The sequence below is a fragment of the Rhinoderma darwinii genome, chromosome 1, assembly GCF_050947455.1.
Source record: "Rhinoderma darwinii isolate aRhiDar2 chromosome 1, aRhiDar2.hap1, whole genome shotgun sequence".
Lineage (NCBI taxonomy): Eukaryota > Metazoa > Chordata > Amphibia > Anura > Rhinodermatidae > Rhinoderma > Rhinoderma darwinii.
Genome location: NC_134687.1, coordinates 121,516,108 through 121,534,104, shown reverse-complemented (window position 1 = coordinate 121,534,104; position 17,997 = coordinate 121,516,108). Strand labels below are relative to the sequence as shown.

Here is a 17,997-nt window from a genome sequence, read left to right as displayed (position 1 = left end):
AATTTGACATTTTTATTATGAGCCATAAAATGAAATGTGTAATACAATAATAGGTCTACAATGAAAAAGCTCTTACTGTCGTGGATGTAATACAACAGCTCTGACAGACTTCTTGTGATTTGTCAGTGTGACGCGAGTCTTTCCACCCACCATGTCCCACAACCTAATTGTGGTATCGTGGCTTCCTGGAAAAGAGGGTAATTTAGGGAAAATCAATGTACACAAAATAATCTGGATCAAATAAAAATGATTCCAACAGTTTAGGGTGTACCCGCTGCCTCCAAACTACAGCGCCAGTAATTCTGTCACCAGAACCAAGAGCACCTGAAATTGTAAGCACATGTAGATCCCGGCCTTAGTCAATCACTCAGGCAGCCATTTGTTTCACTTGTTTATCAATTTCATCAATGACTTCCTTTGAAAATCTCGAAATTTATTTTTGTTTCTTAAAAAAGATTTGGGCTGTACCTACAATGATTTTGTGTCAGCACAAGCTTATACTGTGTATATACATAGGATAGAATCGGAGAACTCCTATACAATAAGTACATTTTCATACATTTTACAATCTCCATTGAAGCCTCGCTCTAAAAAATCAGCTCACTGATGAACCTGTAGATCTGTTTGGCAGATGTGCCAGCAGCTGGTGAATGTTAACAATAGGTGCCAGCCGGTAAACTCCTCAGTAACACAGCATTATCACACATTCACAGGTGCAATGGAATATCTCATATGAGCGCCACACTTCATTTCTGCACCTGAACATTACTTAAAGCAGATCTGGCACTATAATAATCATGCTGCCCTTATCAAGAGTCCGTGTTCGAAGGTGGCTACTGGGACAAATAGCAAAACATTTGGTACGGGAGCCCCTTTTTTCAATCTGTGGGGCCCCCAGCTATTATAAAATTATCACGTATCCTGTAGATAGGTAATAATTGATGATTCTGGGAAAACTTTAATATTTCCCTGACCCTACTAAACTGCCCATTTCTGAATTTAAGCCCAAATACATATAGTTATTAATATCAAAAACATTCAAAATGATAAATCGCCCCTTGTAAGGCTTTGTTCACATCTGCGCTAGGGTCCCGTTCAGAAGGTTCCGTCTGAGCTTTCCGTCGGAAAAGGAGCCTGACTGACACCAAAGGTTTCCATCACCATTAATTTCAAAGGTGACGGATCTGGTGCCATTGGTTTCCGTTTGTCTCAATTGTGCAAGGGTTCCGCCGTTTTGACAGAATCAATAGCGTAGTCTACTACATTGGCACCAGATCCGTCACCATTGAAATCACCAATCAGCGTCATGCACTGCTCTCCATTCAATCAGCGCATAGGGATCCTTTTAGATCAGTATGTGCTGTTTTATACTAACACATTAACAATACTGAAGTGTTTAGACATTCCACGGGATGTCTATTCACAATCTCTGCACTTCGTTACTGTTTCTGTGGTAGTTACAGCAGAGGAAGCGTAATCTCGCGAGATTACGCTGTAGATGACAGGTTACGAGATTACGCTTCCTCTGCTGTAACTACCATAGAAACAGTAACGAAGTGCAGAGATTGTGAATAGACATCCCGTGGAATGTCTATTCACTGTCTAAACACTTCAGTATTGTTAATGTGTTAGTATAAGACAGCACATAAGGATCTAGCAGGATCCCTATGCGCTGAGTAAATGAACGGAGAGGAGTGCATGACGCTGATTGGTCAGCGTCTTACACTCCTCTGTACAACGCCCACTTGGTCTAAAGTAAAAACACGCCCACTTGGGCATTAAACAACTCATTAGCATAAATCTAAAAACGCTAATAAAGTGGTGAAAACAGATTGTTTTTTTTAAATAAAAAGCACTGCTGTCACCTACATTATAGCGGCGATCTCCTTATGTAGGAGATAGGGCACTTATAATGTGGTGACAGAGCCTCTTTAATGAGCAAGTTATTTTTTAAGTTTTACCATCGCTGTATTCCAAGAGCTATAACTCTTTTAGTTTTGCGTCGACATAGCTGTATAAGGTCTTGTTTTTTTGCGGGACAAGTTGTATATTAGCACCATTTTGGGGTACATATAATTTATTGATTAACCTTTAACAACTTTTTTTTGGGGATGGATGGAAAAAAAAACACAGCAACTTCACCACTTTTTTGCCTCCTAAATTTACGCCATTTACCGTGTGGTATAAATAACACAATAACTTTATTCAACAGGTTGTTACAATAACAAATTTATATAGATTTTGTATGTTTTACTACTTTTACACAGAAAAACACTTTTTTTTCAAAATTATTTATTTTCCCGTCAATACAGATGTATGAGGGCTTTTGTTTTTTATTATTGGTACCATTTTAGAGTACATGGGACTTTTTGATCACTTTTTTTTTTTAAGGCAGGATTCACAGTAAACAACAATTCTTGCATTGTTTATTTTTTTACGGCGCTTGCCGAGCGGGTTAAATAATGTATTAACTTTATAACTTTATAGTTGGGGTCGTTACGGACGCGGCGATACCAAATGTGCATGACTGAATTTTTTTAATAATAAAGCATTTTGTAAGGGGGAAAAGTGGGTTTTTTATTTTTCACTTATTTATTTATTATTAACGTTAAATTATTTTTACTAGTCCCACTAGGGGACTTCACTATGCGATCATCTGATCGCTTTTAGAATACACTGCAATACTTCTGTATTGCAGTGTATTTGTGCCTGTGTAAAACTGACAGGCATCTGCCTCTGGCATGGCCTAGCAGGCATTAGCTAGAGGCAGACCTGGGGGCCTTTATTAGGACCTCGGCTGCCATAGAAGATAACGGCACCCTGCGATCTCACGCAAGGTATCGGTGGGAGGAGAAAGGGAGCTCCCTCCCGCTGTCCAAAACCACTTAGATGCGGCGCTCGCTATTGAGCGCCACATCTGAGGGGTTAAGTGGGTGAGATCGATACGGATATCGATCTCGCCCGTTCGAGCAGGTATGCTCCCAGCCCGCAGCTACCTGAGAGCAGGGAGATTTAACGGCTCCTGGCGCAGTTTGTTTGTTCTTATTGAGCGCCGTTAAAAAGGCTACTGCATCAGAATAAAGCCCGTTAGTGGCCACCGTAAAAACACCTTTGGGCCGTCACTAATGGCTTAAATGATTATTTTATTTATCGAGGACAAAGATTTATTCAAAACCTGTATAACCCGTGTGAAAAAGTAATTGCCCCCCTAAACCGCAAACAAACCTTTGCGATAACTTTATATGAGTTTTTTACATCACTGTTAAGGAATTTTGTCTCACTCTTCTTTGAAGAATTGTTCCCAACTGGCTACATTGGAGGGTTTCGAGCGTTACCTGCCCGTTTTAAGGTCTTGTCACAACAGCTCAATGGGATTCAAGTCACAACCTTAACTCAACCACTCCAAAACATCAATTTTGTTTCCCTTGAGCCAGAGGTGGACTTGCCGGTGTGTTTCAGATCATTGTTCTGCTGCATAACCCAACTGCGCTTCAGCTTTAGGTCACAAACGAACATTCTTCTTCAGGACTTTGACAGAGAGCAGAATTCATGTTTCCATTAATTATGACAAGGCTTTCCAGGCCCTCCAGAAGCCCCAGACCATCACCACGTTTACTGGCTGGTAGGATGTTCTTATGGTGGAATGCGGTGTTAGCTTTACGCCAGATGTAACGAGACCCATGTCTTCCAAAAAGTTCTACCGTTGATTTATCAGTCTACAGATTATCCCATTATCTTGCTAGTCATCTAGATGTTATCTGGCAAATGTGAGAAGTGCCTTTGTTTTCTTTTTGGTCAGCAGGGGTTTGCACCTTGCAACTCTTCCATAGATGTCATTTTTTCCCCAGTGTCTTTCTTATTGTGAAATCGCGTACATTGACCTTACCTGAGGCAAGTGAGGCCTGCAGTTCATTAGAAGAGGTTCGTCTGAGTTCTCTTTTGACCTTCAGGATAAGTCGTCGTTGCGCTCTTGGTGAAATTTTGGTTGGCCAGCCACTCCAAGGAAGGTTCACCACTGTCCCAAGTTTTTTTCATATGTGGATAATGGTTCTCACCGTGGTTCCCGAGTGGTCCCAGAGCTTCAGCAATGGCTTTGTAAACCTTTCCATTCTGGTGGATTTCAATGACTTTGTTTGGCATCTGTATTTGAATGTCTTTAGCACCTGGCATCACGTGTTGCTTTTAGAGTCCTTCTAGCCGGCTTCACATTGCCTGACAGGTCCTATTTAAGTGATGCTTACATTCAACGGGTCTGGTAGTAAAAATGCCTGGTTCTGACTACTGAAATTGAACCCAATTGTCAATTAAATTTGGTTAACAAGTTAATCTAGTAGGTATGGGGGCAATACCTTTTTCACATAGGGCCAGGCAGGACTAAACATCACTTTCCCTTCAATAAATGATACCACTTACAAACCGCATTTTGCGTTAAACTAGTTTGATCTTCGTCTAACATTGAAAGTAATCGGATCTGCAACGTTCACGCGTGGCAAATATGAAATAAATTGGGATGGGGCAAAAACTTTCACAGCACTGTATGTTATTAAAAGAAGGAGAGTCAACAATAAAATAAATATCTGTGATGCCCAAATCTGTCCTTCCTATAATAAAATGCCCTGGTTAAGTCTTTGTTCACACAAGTCTCATGGTTTCAGTTTATACCGAAGCCATGCTGCTGTGATAGATCAGTCATCCCAAGGACCAAATTATCACTGTCAGACCGCGCTGACCTTAAATAGGCCTGCTGAGGTTTCTGTCATTTTGGGCTTGTGCAGCAATGCATGATGCACTATTCTTGCTGTCAAAAGTGAAGGTGACACAGCTAGAGGCTCTGAAAGAACAATATCTAATAAACAGATTAAAATATAAAATAAACCCTGCAGACCTAGCACCTATTCACACTTCTATAGAAAACGTAAAGTGCTGCACGCGTTACATAAAAAAAACCTAGCCGATGGCATTTAATTATAAAGCGGTTACAAAATTCATCTTAGTGGATCCATAAGATCTCTGGGGGAAAAAATGGAAGCCAGTGTGAACAAACCAAAAAACTTTACATTTATCATAACTGTATTAAGAATTGTCCACTGAACCATTCACACACAGCAAGCCCAGACAGAAACTATTGAACTTGTCCCATTGATCGTTCTACTCTTAGGACTTGTTCAATACACTGTCTGTACACTGCATCTGATTGTACTGTTCCAGGCTGCTTGCATAAAAGAACCCATGCCCTGTAACAGATTACAGTTAGTGCGGTCATTGTTTTTCCTATGAAAAACAAGGAAATCTGAAGTACAAAAACATGAGGGGCTACAGTTACATAGACTGTTTAACCCCTTCAGGACGCAGCCTATTTTGGCCTTGAGGACACAGCCCATTTTTTCAAATCTGACGTGTCACTTTACGTGGTACTAACTTTTGAATGCTTTTACCTATTCAAGCGATTCTGAGATTGTTTTCTCGTGACATATTGTACTTTAAGTTAGAGGGAAAATTTGGTCGATAAATTCAGTATTTGTGATAAACACCAAAATTTGGAGAAAACGTGCAAAAATTAGCATTTTCTAAATTTAAATGTATCTGCTTGTAAAACAGATAGTAATACCACACAAAATAGTCACTAGTTAACATTTCCCATATGTCTACTATATGTTTACATCATTTTTTGAACATCCTTTTATTTTTCCAGGTTACAAGGCTTAGAAGTTTAGCATCAATTTCTCACATTTTCAAAATTTTTTTGCAAAACCTATTTTTTATGGACCAGTTCAGTTCTGAAGTGGCTTTGAGGGCCCTACATTTTTGAAACCTCACATAAATCACCCCATTTTAAAAACTGCACCCCTCAAAGTCTTCAAAACAGAATTCAGTAAGTTTCTTAACCCTTTAGGCGTTTCACAAGAATTAAAGCAAAGAAAAAGAGGTAAAATTTACAAATTAAATTTTTTGCCAAAACTCATGTGTAATAAAAAAAAATTCTACCACAGAAGGTTTCTACCCAAGAAACGCAACTCAATATTTATTGCCCAGATTCTTCACTTTTTATAAATATCCCACATGTGAAACACAGGCCTAAGAAGCACCTAGAGGATTTTGGGGCCTCTTTATTTTAGGTACCATGTCAGGTTTGAAGAGGTCTTGTGGTGCCAAAATAGTGGAAACCCCCCAAAATGGACCCCATTTTGGAAACAACACCCCTCAAGAAATTTAAATAGAGGTATAGTTAGCATTTTGACCCCCCACGTTTTTCAGCTAAACTTATTGGAATTAGTATGTGAAAATGAAAAGCTACTTTTTTCCTGAAAAACAAAATGTAGAAATTTTAAATTATACCAAGGAATAAACACGAAAAAACACCCCAACATTTGTAAAGCAATTTCTTCTGATTACAGCAATATCCCACATGTGGTAACAAACTGCTGTTTGGACACACAGCAGGGCTCAGAGGGGAAGGAGCGCAACTTGGATTTTGGAGCGCAAATTTTGCTGGAATGGTTTTCGTTGCCATGTTGTATTTGCAACGCCCTGGAGGGACCAAAACAGTGGAAACCCCCCCAAAAGTGACCCCATTTTAGAAGCTTAAGGAATCTATGTTGGGGTATAGTAACATTTAGACCCCACAGGCGTTTTGCTAAATTTAGTGTAATTAGGCCGTGAAAATGAATATCAACATTTTTACGGCAATACCCGTGGCCACATGTTTTTTTCATTAGAAATTCATTAACCCTTTCAGGACTATTCATTTTCTTTTTTTGCTTCCTGCCTTCCAAGAGCCATAACATTTTTATTTTTCCATCAATAGAGTGGTGTGAGGGCTTTTTTTTTTTTGCGGGAGGAGTAGTAATTTCTATTGACACCATTTAAAATATACTGGGAAACGTAAAAAAAAAAAAATATTTGCGTGCTGAAATTCTGATTTCTGGAGATTCCTCCATTGCTTTTTTTGTTTCACCACATTCCGAGATCTATTCTGCGGGTCGATACGATTACGGCGATACCATATGTATATACGTTTTTTATGTTTTGCCACGTTTGCACAATAAAATCACTTTTTTCTAAATAAATTTTTTGTGTCACCATATTCTGAGGGATAACTTTTTTTTATTTTACATTAAAAAAAGCTGTGTAAGCTTGTTTTTTGCTGGCTGGTTGTAGTTTTTATTGGTACTATTTTGTGGTACATGCGACTTTTTGATCACTTTTTATTCTAAATTTATAGTGGGGTGGTGACCAAAACCTAGTGATTCTGGCATTGTTTTTTACCGAGTTCTTCGCGCAGGAAAAATAACATTAAAGTTTTATAGTTTGGGTCATTACAAACGCGGTGATACCAAATGTGTGCTTTTAACGTTTTCATTTTTTACTATAATAAAAGACTTCTTATAGGAAAAAAAAAAAGATTTTTTTCACTTATAACTTTCATAAAACATTTTTATCAACTTTGTTTTACCTTTTTTTTTTGTCCCACTATGGGACTTGACGACCTGCAGCACTGATCGCTTATCTAATACATTACACTAATGTATTATGAAGGTCAGTGTGACACTGACAGTCACTAAGACAGGAAGCCTATAAAGCCGCATTTAAGGGGTTAATTGCCGAAATCAAGTGTGCAACGGGAACCGCGCGGTAACTGCAGATCCTGGTGCGGGAAGTAACCCCTCGCCAGGACGTACAGTTGAGTCGTAGCGCAGGAAGAGGTTAATGCTTCATGTTCCCCTTTACTAGCCAGCTCCATACAGAAACCAGGCTTGATCAACCACTTATGTACAAATACAACCAATTTTTTTGTCTTCACCGCTTATAACTGTATCATTCATAATTTATTAGCTCTAAGACTTCACAGCAAAGATCAGCATTTTATTTAATCTTTGCTGTTACAGGGAAAGCTCACTGACCGGGACTACGTCTGCAAATACAGTGGACATATTTAGAGTTAAATGGTTAAAGTGTACCGATCACTTCTTGCGTGTGTGTATTTTTACTTGGCAAACGGTGAAGGAATTTATTCACGCTACTATTTTACTTAGTGTTATTCTTATCTCAGACATGTATGGTATGGTCTACAGGACAGGCATAAACTCTGGGAGTCAAACCTATATGGAGAACGGGGATCATCCAACCCGTGTCCCACCTGGTGCCTTTCTGTGCATTCTACCAAAAAAATCATACGAAAACATCAGGTCTCCTTAATATTTTTTGTGGACATTTATGATAAACGGAGAGAGCTATGTAGTTAACAATTGCATGAACAACATGAGAAAATCAATATGGATCCACAACAAAAAGACAGCCTAGCATTGCATGCATCCTAAAACTAGCAATGAAATTCAGACATGACCTTACCTGTTATAATCTGAGGCTCGGCAGACTGGCATCGCACCGTTGCCACAGCATTGGTATGTCCGACAAGCGTGTGTACACCGGCTTTTGTTCTTATATCCCAGATCTACGTAAACAAAAGTAAAAATTAAAGTTGACATAAAAAAAAAGAAACGACATAGAATTAAATTCTACTATGGGAAATGAATGCAGATGCCAATGGTCCTCTCGAAGGTAACAAGAAATGTTGGCTTCTCACATTGAAATAAATGGACAGTAAAAAAAAAAAACGCAGTAAAGTGTTTGAGCTGAAGATCGAAATAACTATCAGTCATTACTTACTCGTGCTGTGGAATCTCTGCTGCAAGTCATAAGCACGTCAATGGTGGGATGCAAGTCTAAACCATAGACTGCACTTAAATGACCGTGGTAATGTCTTATGACCTAGTGAGGGAATAAAAAAAAACATGGATGAGCACCGGAGCGCTGGTATTTTGATCTAACCAGTCATTTTTTCATTGTAAATCACCATAAACATTTTAATCTGATCGAAGAAAACAGATAGCACTTCATCTATCTATCCATCCATCTATCTCTCATAAGAGATCAAGCCCAGTTAAAAGCAGATGATAGAGTGTCAAAAAAAATACACAAAGCAATAGCACTGACTGTTTCAGAGATCATCGAAGACATATTCAGGTAAAATAACTAGTGCAAATCCAACCAAAACTGTTAGAATATTTAAAAGTAAATCAAATAAATAGAAAAACCATAAAACATTGTGGGAAAGCATTTTCTAGGGTAATATCGTTTTCTAGATTTAAGGCCTACCTTATTATATTCCAGATCCCAGCATTTCACCTGCTTGTCCTCGCCACAAGAAAACAAATATGGGCTCCTGCCGCTTACAATCACTCCCCGGACAGTGCTTATGTGTCCTGTTAAGGACAGCTTTAATTTACCACTTGCCAGATCCCAGATCTCGAGAGAAGAGAGAAATGAAGTCAAACCCTAAACAGCACATCATTAATACCGCAGGACACAAATACTTGCCATAAAACAAGAACCTTATTAAAACAATGGCATGAAAATCACATTACAGTTGTGCTTTGTATTAAGAGGAGATTTCTCCTGGGTCCAATAACAGGAGCAGAAACCAAAGGCTCTCTGATGTAATAGATAATCCAAGCTAGAATCCAGAAAGATCAAGACGACAAAGTCAGAACGTGTGAATAGGGCATGACCGCTTGCAGGAGCAGCCAAGACCACATTCCCCAACTCCAGATTCCCACAGGGTGTGTTGGCGACGCGTTTCAACTGCAATAGTCTCAAAATCTCCATAGTCTTGGCAAAGAGCCATACAATGGAAATCTAACCAAAGGGGTTTAAGAGCCCTTTAATTCTAGCAATCTTACATGTGAGAAAATGACATTGATCGAATTACAAAGCTCCGACGGAACGTGACGCAGATGTGAACGAAACCTTACACACAAAGGGGCAGATTTACTAATCTGAAGCCTGCAGGAGTAAAATGCAAAAAATTTATTATGAGGCACGCGCCTCATCTTGCGCCATCCGTTCTCCACAAAGCAAAATTTTCCGCCAGCACTGAGCTGGTGAACATTTCCGTGTACATTATAGTATATTTGTAAGCACGCGGCGACCAGCAAGCTTCCACTAAGTCCACTCACTTCTTGAAGTGTTGGGTGTGGCAAAAGACAAAAAATAAAAATAAAAGACAATTGCGCAAATGTGCCCAATAATAATAATGCGCAAATGTGCCTAATAATTAAATTAATAATTCCTTTTTTAATTATATAATAATTAATGATAAATAATTAATTAATAATAAAATGTGTCCAATAATTTGGGACTTTTTGAAGTCCAAAAACTGGCATAAAGCCCTTCATAAATTTCCCCTATAGTATATAATAGTTTCCTAACTTTGTGCAGTGTGATCAGTCAGTAGAGTTACCTGCATTTCTACAGACCATCAGAAAAATTGTAAATTGCGTCAAATGAGAAGCTCAGCTGAGCGATCGTTTGGGAGGGTATTTTTAATAGGGACATATTACCCTTATATTCCTTACTCGGGCTATCTCATTTGGAATCTACGACCGGTATGTGCGACGCTGCTGTGGTAGGATATGTGAATTATCGAGTAACCGACTGTTATTTACGTTTTTCTTCTTGGTCACTGACTGGACCAATAGCGGAGGTTTTAAGACTTATTCTATAAATTAATCATAGTACAGGGTATCCAACAATTCAACTGTCAATCGTATCTCCATATTTCTCCCTAATGTTTGAAACACAGATTTACAATAAATAACACCAGTTAACAGCACGCTGTGTTTTACTATACAGAGAAAATCCACGTAAAAAAAGTCAGGGCCCCTTATAATGAGAGCAGGAGGGGGGGGGGGGGGGGGGAGAAAACTATGCCACATGAGGACTTTTATTTCAGCAATTTACTTGTATTGATTTCAACTTCTAAACATCACAACATGGAAAAGAAAATAGCTTTTTCTCCACTTTGCTAAAAAGCTGCTGAAGCCGGCATGAAGAAAATGACAAAGACCCGACAGGAGCACTGGAAATAATAACCTTAAGCATGTTGATTCACAAAAGAAATGCTTCCTTCGCTAAGGACTCTTACCTTAATTGTTCTATCCGCTGAGCCGGTGACAAACCACTGGTTCCCGGGTTCAACTGCTATGCAACGCACCCACCCCAGGTGACCACTGATGACCTGTGAAGAAAGAACACGCTGCACTTATAATGCTGAAAATAATAAAAACAAAATGTCCAGATATAAAAGAGACCTCAACACTGTGCATGACCTGCCTAGGTTACACACAGGAGAGGGGAATCTGTCACAATATAGATAATAAAACCCAAGTTATAGAAAACATTGTTTTGGGATATAATTTGTGACATACATAAAGAAGAAAAAAAACACAACTGCTGACAAATCCAATGCAGTAAAAGATAAAAGGTAAAGAGCAAGACTCACCCTGAACAGTTTCCAAGGCGGGTGCCACTGTGGTTTGGGCATTGTTGGTGCTTTCTTTGCCATTAATGCAGAGTTCTTCATTCCACCAGACTCCATAGAAGCCTAAAACAAAAATCTATATATCACGATATATATAAGAATATAATCCACATGCAAAATTTGACATTTATGTTAAAAATTTAATTAAAAAGAGAAAAAAAACAAATGTAGCTAAATAGAACTTGTCATGTTGCCAGCTCTAACAACTGGACAGTACAGACAAAAAGTAAAACTTTACAGTCTAAAAATAATTCACTTCACAGTTTCATGCCTCGTCCCTATAGTGCCAACATATTACACAATGGCAAACACTTCATAATAGGGGATGCAATTCACAAAATTAAACAAAGCTTACGGATACAAAATGAGAGGATGGTCCTCCCCAGAAGAGCCTTATAATCTACAAGTTTGGAAACAGTAGCTCCAAAAGGAAGGGTCGGGTGGCTGGAAGAGGTGAGTGACTTACCTCTCCGTGATGAATAGTTAGAGAAGAGGATTTATTTTGAAGAGGTGGGTTTGAGGGAATGATTGACCATTAACCCCTTCAGGACTGAGCCTGTTTTGGCCTTCAGGACGAAGCCGATTTTTAAAATCTGACATGTGTCACTTTATGTGGTAATAACTCCGGAATGCTTTTACCTATCCAAGCGATTCTGAGATTGTTTTCTCGTGACACATTGGACTTTATGTTACTGGCAAAATTTGCCCGATAGATTCAGTATTTAATTGTGAAAAACACCAAAATTTAGCGAAAAATTGCAAAAATTAGCATTTTTCTAAATTTAAATGTATCTGCTTGTAAAACCAATAGTAATACCACACAAAATAGTTACTAGTTACCATCCCCCACATGTCTACTTTAGTTTGGCATCGTTTTTTGAACATTTTATTTTTCTAGGACGTTACAAGGCTTAGAACTTTAGCAGCGATTTCTCATATTTTCAAGAAAATTTCAAAAGGCGATTTACTCAAAGTATTCAAAACAGCATTCAGAAAGTGTATTAACCCTTTAGGCGTTTCACAGGAATTAAAGCAAAGTAGAGGTGAAAGTTACAAATTTCATTTTTTTTATACAAAATTCATTTGTAATATATTTTTTGCTATACCACAGAAGGTTTTTCCCAAAAAATGTAACTTATTATTTATTGCCCAGATTCTGCAGTTTTTAGAAATACCCCACATGTGGCCCTAGTTCGGTCATGGACTGAAACACAGGCCTCAGAAGCAAAGGAGCACCTAGTGGATTTTGGGGCCTTCTTTTTTTAGCATATATTTTAGGTACCATGTCAGGTTTGAAGAGGTCTTGTGGGGCCAAAACAATAAAGACCCCCAAAAGTGACCTCATTTTGGAAACTACACCCCTCAGGGAATTTATCTAGGGGTATAGTTAGCATTTTGAACCCACAGTTTTTTTGCTAAATTTATTTGAATTAGTTTGTGAAGATGAAAATCTACTTTTTTCTGAAAAAACTTAGAAATTTTTTATTTTTTCAAGGTATAAAAGAGAAAAAACACCCCAACATATGTAAAGCAATTTCTCCTGATTATAGCAATACCCCATATGTGGTAATAAACTGCTGTTTGGACCCACAGCAGGACTCAGAAGGAAAGGAGCACCATTTGGATTTTGAAATTCTGATTTTCTGGAATAGTTTTCAGTGCCGTGTCACGTTTGAAATGCACTGGAGGGAACAAAATAGTGGAAACCCCCGGAAAGTGACCCCATTTTGGAAACTACACTCATCAAGGAATTTTTCTAGGGGTAAAGTTAGCATTTTGACCCCACGGTTGTTTTGCTGAATTCATTGGAATTATTCTGTAAAGGTAAAAATCGACTTTTTCTGAAAAAAGGTAGCCATTTTTAATTTTTACAAGGAATAAAGGAGAAAAAGCACCCCAACATTTGTAAAACAATTTCTCCCGATTACGGAAATATGCCATATGTAGTAATAAACTGCTGTTTGGACCCACAGCAAGGCTTAGAAGGGAAGGAGCGCTATTTGGCTTTTGGAGCTCAAATTTAGCTGAAATGGTTTTTGGGTGCCATGTCCCATTTGCAAAGCCCCTGAGGCGCCAAAACAGGGGAAACCCCCCAAAAGTGGAAATTACACCACTTAAAGAATCTATCTAGGGATATAGTGGGCATTTAGACCCCACAAGTCTTTTGCAGGATTTATTAGAATTAGGCCGTGAAAATGAATATCGACATTTCTTCCACTAAAATGTTGCATTTTTTTCAATTTCACAAAGGAAAAAGGGGGTAAAAGCACCCCAACATTTGTAAAGCAATTTCTCCCGAGTACGGCAATACCCCACGTGTGGTCATAAATGGTTTTTCATTAGAAAGTAATTAACCCTTTCTGGACTGATCCATTTTTTTCTTTTCCTTTTTAGTTTTTTCCTCCCCGCGTTCCAAGAGCCACAACTTTTTTATTTTTCAGTCAATAGAGCGGTATGAGGGCTTATTTATTGAGGGACGAGCGGTCATTTTTATTGGTGCAACTTTTTGGTACATACAACTTTTTGAGCACATTTTATTTATTTTTTTAAGTAGAGCCAAGGGGACCAAAAAAACAGCGATTTTGCCATTCTAAATTCTTTATTTTTTACGTGAGACGCTCCATACATCACCCCCCACACTACGACATGCTATGTCATGGTGCGCGCAGGGGTTAATGCGCAGCGCATGGTGCGGAGTGAAAATTAAAATTTTCCACTCATATGCCATTTTAGTGCACTATATGTTATGCCCAGTTTGTGCCACTGAAGACAAATAACTCAAAATATTAACCGGGTTCTCCCGGGTATGGCGATGCCATATCTGTGGACGTAAATTGGTGTTTAGGCACGCTGCAGGGCTCAGAAGGGAGGGACGCCATTTGGCTTTTGGGGCACAGAGTTTGCTTGGTAGTTGTTCTGTTTGGGGTTTTACTGGTGTTTCAGTTTATAATGTGGGGGCATATGTAATCTGTGAGGGGTACATCAGGGTACATGTTATCTGTGCGGAGTACATCCGGGTACATGTTATCTGTGCGGGGTACATCAGGGTATAATAAGAGGGTATAATAATGCAGTAAATAAATAATAATCCGCAGATGTGTGGCCAGTGTCGCACTGATAAATGGCGCCCGATCTTATCTGCTTTTGGACACTCTGCACATTTTGCATCGCCATATTCTGAGAGCCAGAACGGTTTTATTTTTTCTCCACCGGAGCCGTGTGAGGGTTTATTCTTTGCGGGACAATCTGTAGTTTTCATTGGTACCATTTTGGGGTACCAGAAATTTTTTTTATCACGTTTTATTCCATTTTTTGGCAAGCAAGGTGACCAAAAACCATCAATTCTGACAATGTTTTTTATTTGTTTTTTTTATGGCCTTCACCCTGGGCTATAAATGACCATTATACTTTATTCTGCGGGTCGGTACGATTACGGCGATACCAGATGTATATAATTTTTTTATGTTTTGCAGCGTTTGTGCAATAAAATCACTTATTTATAAAATAAATTAATTTTTGTGTCACCATATTCTGAGAGCCGTAACGTTTTTATTTTTCAGTCAAAAAAGCTGTGTATGGGCTTGTTTTTTGCGGGACGGGATGTAGTTTGTATTGGTACCATTTTGGCGTACATGCGACTTTTTGATCACTTTTTATTTTATATTTTGGGAGGGTTGGTAACCAAAAAATTGTGATTCGGGCACTGTTTTTCGTTTATTTTTTTCGCGGTGTTCACCGTGCGGGAAAAATAATATAACAGTTTTATAGTTGGGGTCGTTACGAACGTGGCGATACCAAATATGTGTACTTTTTTTAACGTGTTAATTTTTTTCCTATAATAAAAGTCTTATTATAGGAAAAAAAAGCATTCTTTGTTTATGTCACTTCTAACTCTGATTTTTACACTTTTTCAAAACATTTTTATTATCTTTTTTTAACTTTTTTTACTTGTCCCACTAGGGGACACTTAGACTGGCAGCTCTGATCGCTGCTGGAACACATTACACTACACACGTAGTGTAATGTGTTCTAACCGTCATTGTGACGTAACTGTCACACTGACAGGAAGCAGAGGAGGAACGGCCGGAGGCTGATCCTCCGAGGCTTCCGTACATGGCAACCCGGAGGTCATTGTCTGGCCTCTGGTTGCCATGATAAGGATCGCCAGCCCCCGCAAATACATGTGGGGGGCTGCCGATCCGCTGTAAACCTCTTCGATGTGGTGATCGCAATCGACCACCGCATCGAAGGGGTTAATTGCCGATTTCAGCGGCGACAGGCCGCTGATCGGCAACGGGGAGAGCAGGGCTGACCCCTGCACAGTTAACCGCCGCTGCGGTGCAGCGCCGCGCGGCGGTTAACTTTTAAAGCGCGGACGTAACTGTACGCCCAGGTGCGCGAAGTTACTGCTTATCTGGACGTACAGTTACGCCAAGGTGCGGGAAGGGGTTAAAAAGGTGGTGACAAGTTTGATAGCATGTGACAGCGGACTTCAGAGAATGGGCATGGAGAGTACAATTCTCAATTATGACGATTAGGAACCACTTTAGAAATAATTTCATAATAAAAAAAATTAAAAAAAACGATACATAAAGGAAGCAATTATCTATACATTGGACAGCTTCCTAAAATTATTCATGCAGTGTTTACATCCACATATGTACATAGGGAACAGTCAAGAGAAAAGTAGACCGTTGTAATACATCTGAAGTAGTGAGCTATGAGTGTGATAGGAGCTGCATATTAAAATGGTCATTGTACAGAGTGCATGTTCTGTATAGTAGTGGGTAATATATGTATACTGAATGTGGAGAACTAAAATAATAAAGTGCTGGAACGTGGAATGAATATAAAATTTGACTTTAATTCTGTTAAATAAGCAAAAAGTAACCTGACCATTGACAAGCCAGAGGGCTGCGAACGCTCAGGATGTCCGGCCTGTCTGTAAATATCTCCAACACCAGGAGCAGTGCGATGAGCGTCCAGTCTGGTGATACATGAAGACAGATCAGAGAACGCAGGTTACTATTTAAAGTGACAAAAAATATTCTTGACATGCATACGAGTGAAATCCAGAAGTGTCTAATTCAGCTATGTATCTTTATTACAAGAACAAATAAAGCAACAAAAGCTATGCAAGTGAAGTTATACAAAGACTAGATTAGAAAGTGACCCTATTCCCCCCCCCCAAAAAGGAGACAAGTTTGGTAGTAGTTACCTTGCCTGTGACGGTGGAAGTGCCAGTGCCAAAGATTGTGCTGCTGATTCACTCGGCATCTTTTGGATCTGAGTGTCAGCTGTTAGGGCTACACCTAGAAAAGAGATAATATTAAGCAGATCAAATAACCTTTTACCATGTTTTATTTGGGTATCAAACATCAGAACATTGAATGTTAAAGGCTATGTACACCTTTGAACTATTTCTCTTTTTAAAAAAAATAAAAACGTGTATCTGTGTGTTTTTGCGCAACTTTCTAAATGCTTCATTAAAAATTATTTTTACTTTTTGAGATACAGCTGCTTTGTATACTGTATACAGAGCAGCTGTATCTAGCACTAAGACCTGTATCTGTCAGGTCAGCGGGTCCTGCCTGTCTGACACTCAGAATCCAACTGTATATCGATCACATCTACATTATAAACAGCTCGATCCTGTGTGTCAGGGACCTGCAGGACTCGCTGTCACTTTACCAGCCATTCCCATGGACCTGTATACAGGATACAAAGCAGCTGTATCACACTAATAGACATTTTTATTTAAAAAAAATATATATTTCAAAGGTGTACATAGCCTTTAACTATTGACTCCATCAGTTTGGGGCACTAGGATGAATGTGTGTGTATGTAAGGTTGGGGCATTGTGGCATGGGAATTCTGTAAATCCTGTATGTGCAATGTATCTGCTCTGAATTGACTCTGTATTCACTGTAATGCTGCCTATCTTAATGTCTCGTAGTTTGTCTAACTTGTATATTTGTACAGGTTTGTACAGAAAAAAGTTTTGAAAATAAAGCCTTTTAAAAAAAACTATGGACTCCATCTGCAATAAATAACTAAACACATACAAACACAAGCTAGAAGCAATGGTTCTAGAAGAGAATATTTCTGTTATATGGCATGCAGTGAAAACCTGTCTCCGAAAAAAATTGGAGACAAAAAAAGGTGCGTTATGGGCAAAGCGAAGGCCCCCTATTGACCAGTAATAATGCTCTAAATGCAAATAATATTTCCATTTACGCTCACACAGCACTCAGACATGAAAAATGTACATAAAACCTGATAACTCATTTAACCCCTTGCCGCACCAGTCCTGCATCTAGGTGGCTTCTAGCCGGTCGGAAACCCTGATGGTTGCCATGGGCGCGGGTGTCAGCTGTTTGTCACAGCTGACATCCTGCTCTAACGGCCAGGACCGGAGCTAGGCTCCGATCCAGCCGATTAACCCCTTTCACTTATTGTGAGGCATGAGGTGTGAAATTTAACCTCCATGTGCCTCACATTAATAGTAATTAATTTTTTATTAACGTTGGCAAAGTATCGTTTCGGTATCTAAATCGCAATACTACACGAAGTATCGGTATCAAAGTCCAAACTCTGGTATCGGGACATCCCTAGAA

At 39.1% G+C, this 17,997-nt stretch overlaps 1 protein-coding gene across 3 annotated transcripts in view; it reads right to left on the bottom strand.

Moving 5' to 3' along the window:
• Positions 1-17,997, bottom strand: part of PLRG1 (pleiotropic regulator 1) — a 115,954-nt gene that overhangs the window by 25,112 nt on the left and 72,845 nt on the right. For all 3 annotated transcript variants that reach the window (XM_075860331.1, XM_075860332.1, XM_075860330.1), the window contains 8 exons: positions 16,599-16,692; positions 16,277-16,367; positions 11,342-11,443; positions 10,985-11,077; positions 9,157-9,306; positions 8,668-8,769; positions 8,350-8,452; positions 77-185 (listed from right to left, as the gene is read on the bottom strand). In XM_075860331.1, coding sequence (XP_075716446.1) covers positions 77-185; positions 8,350-8,452; positions 8,668-8,769; positions 9,157-9,306; positions 10,985-11,077; positions 11,342-11,443; positions 16,277-16,367; positions 16,599-16,692 — 844 coding nt within the window. The remainder of the gene's footprint in view (positions 1-76; positions 186-8,349; positions 8,453-8,667; positions 8,770-9,156; positions 9,307-10,984; positions 11,078-11,341; positions 11,444-16,276; positions 16,368-16,598; positions 16,693-17,997) is intronic.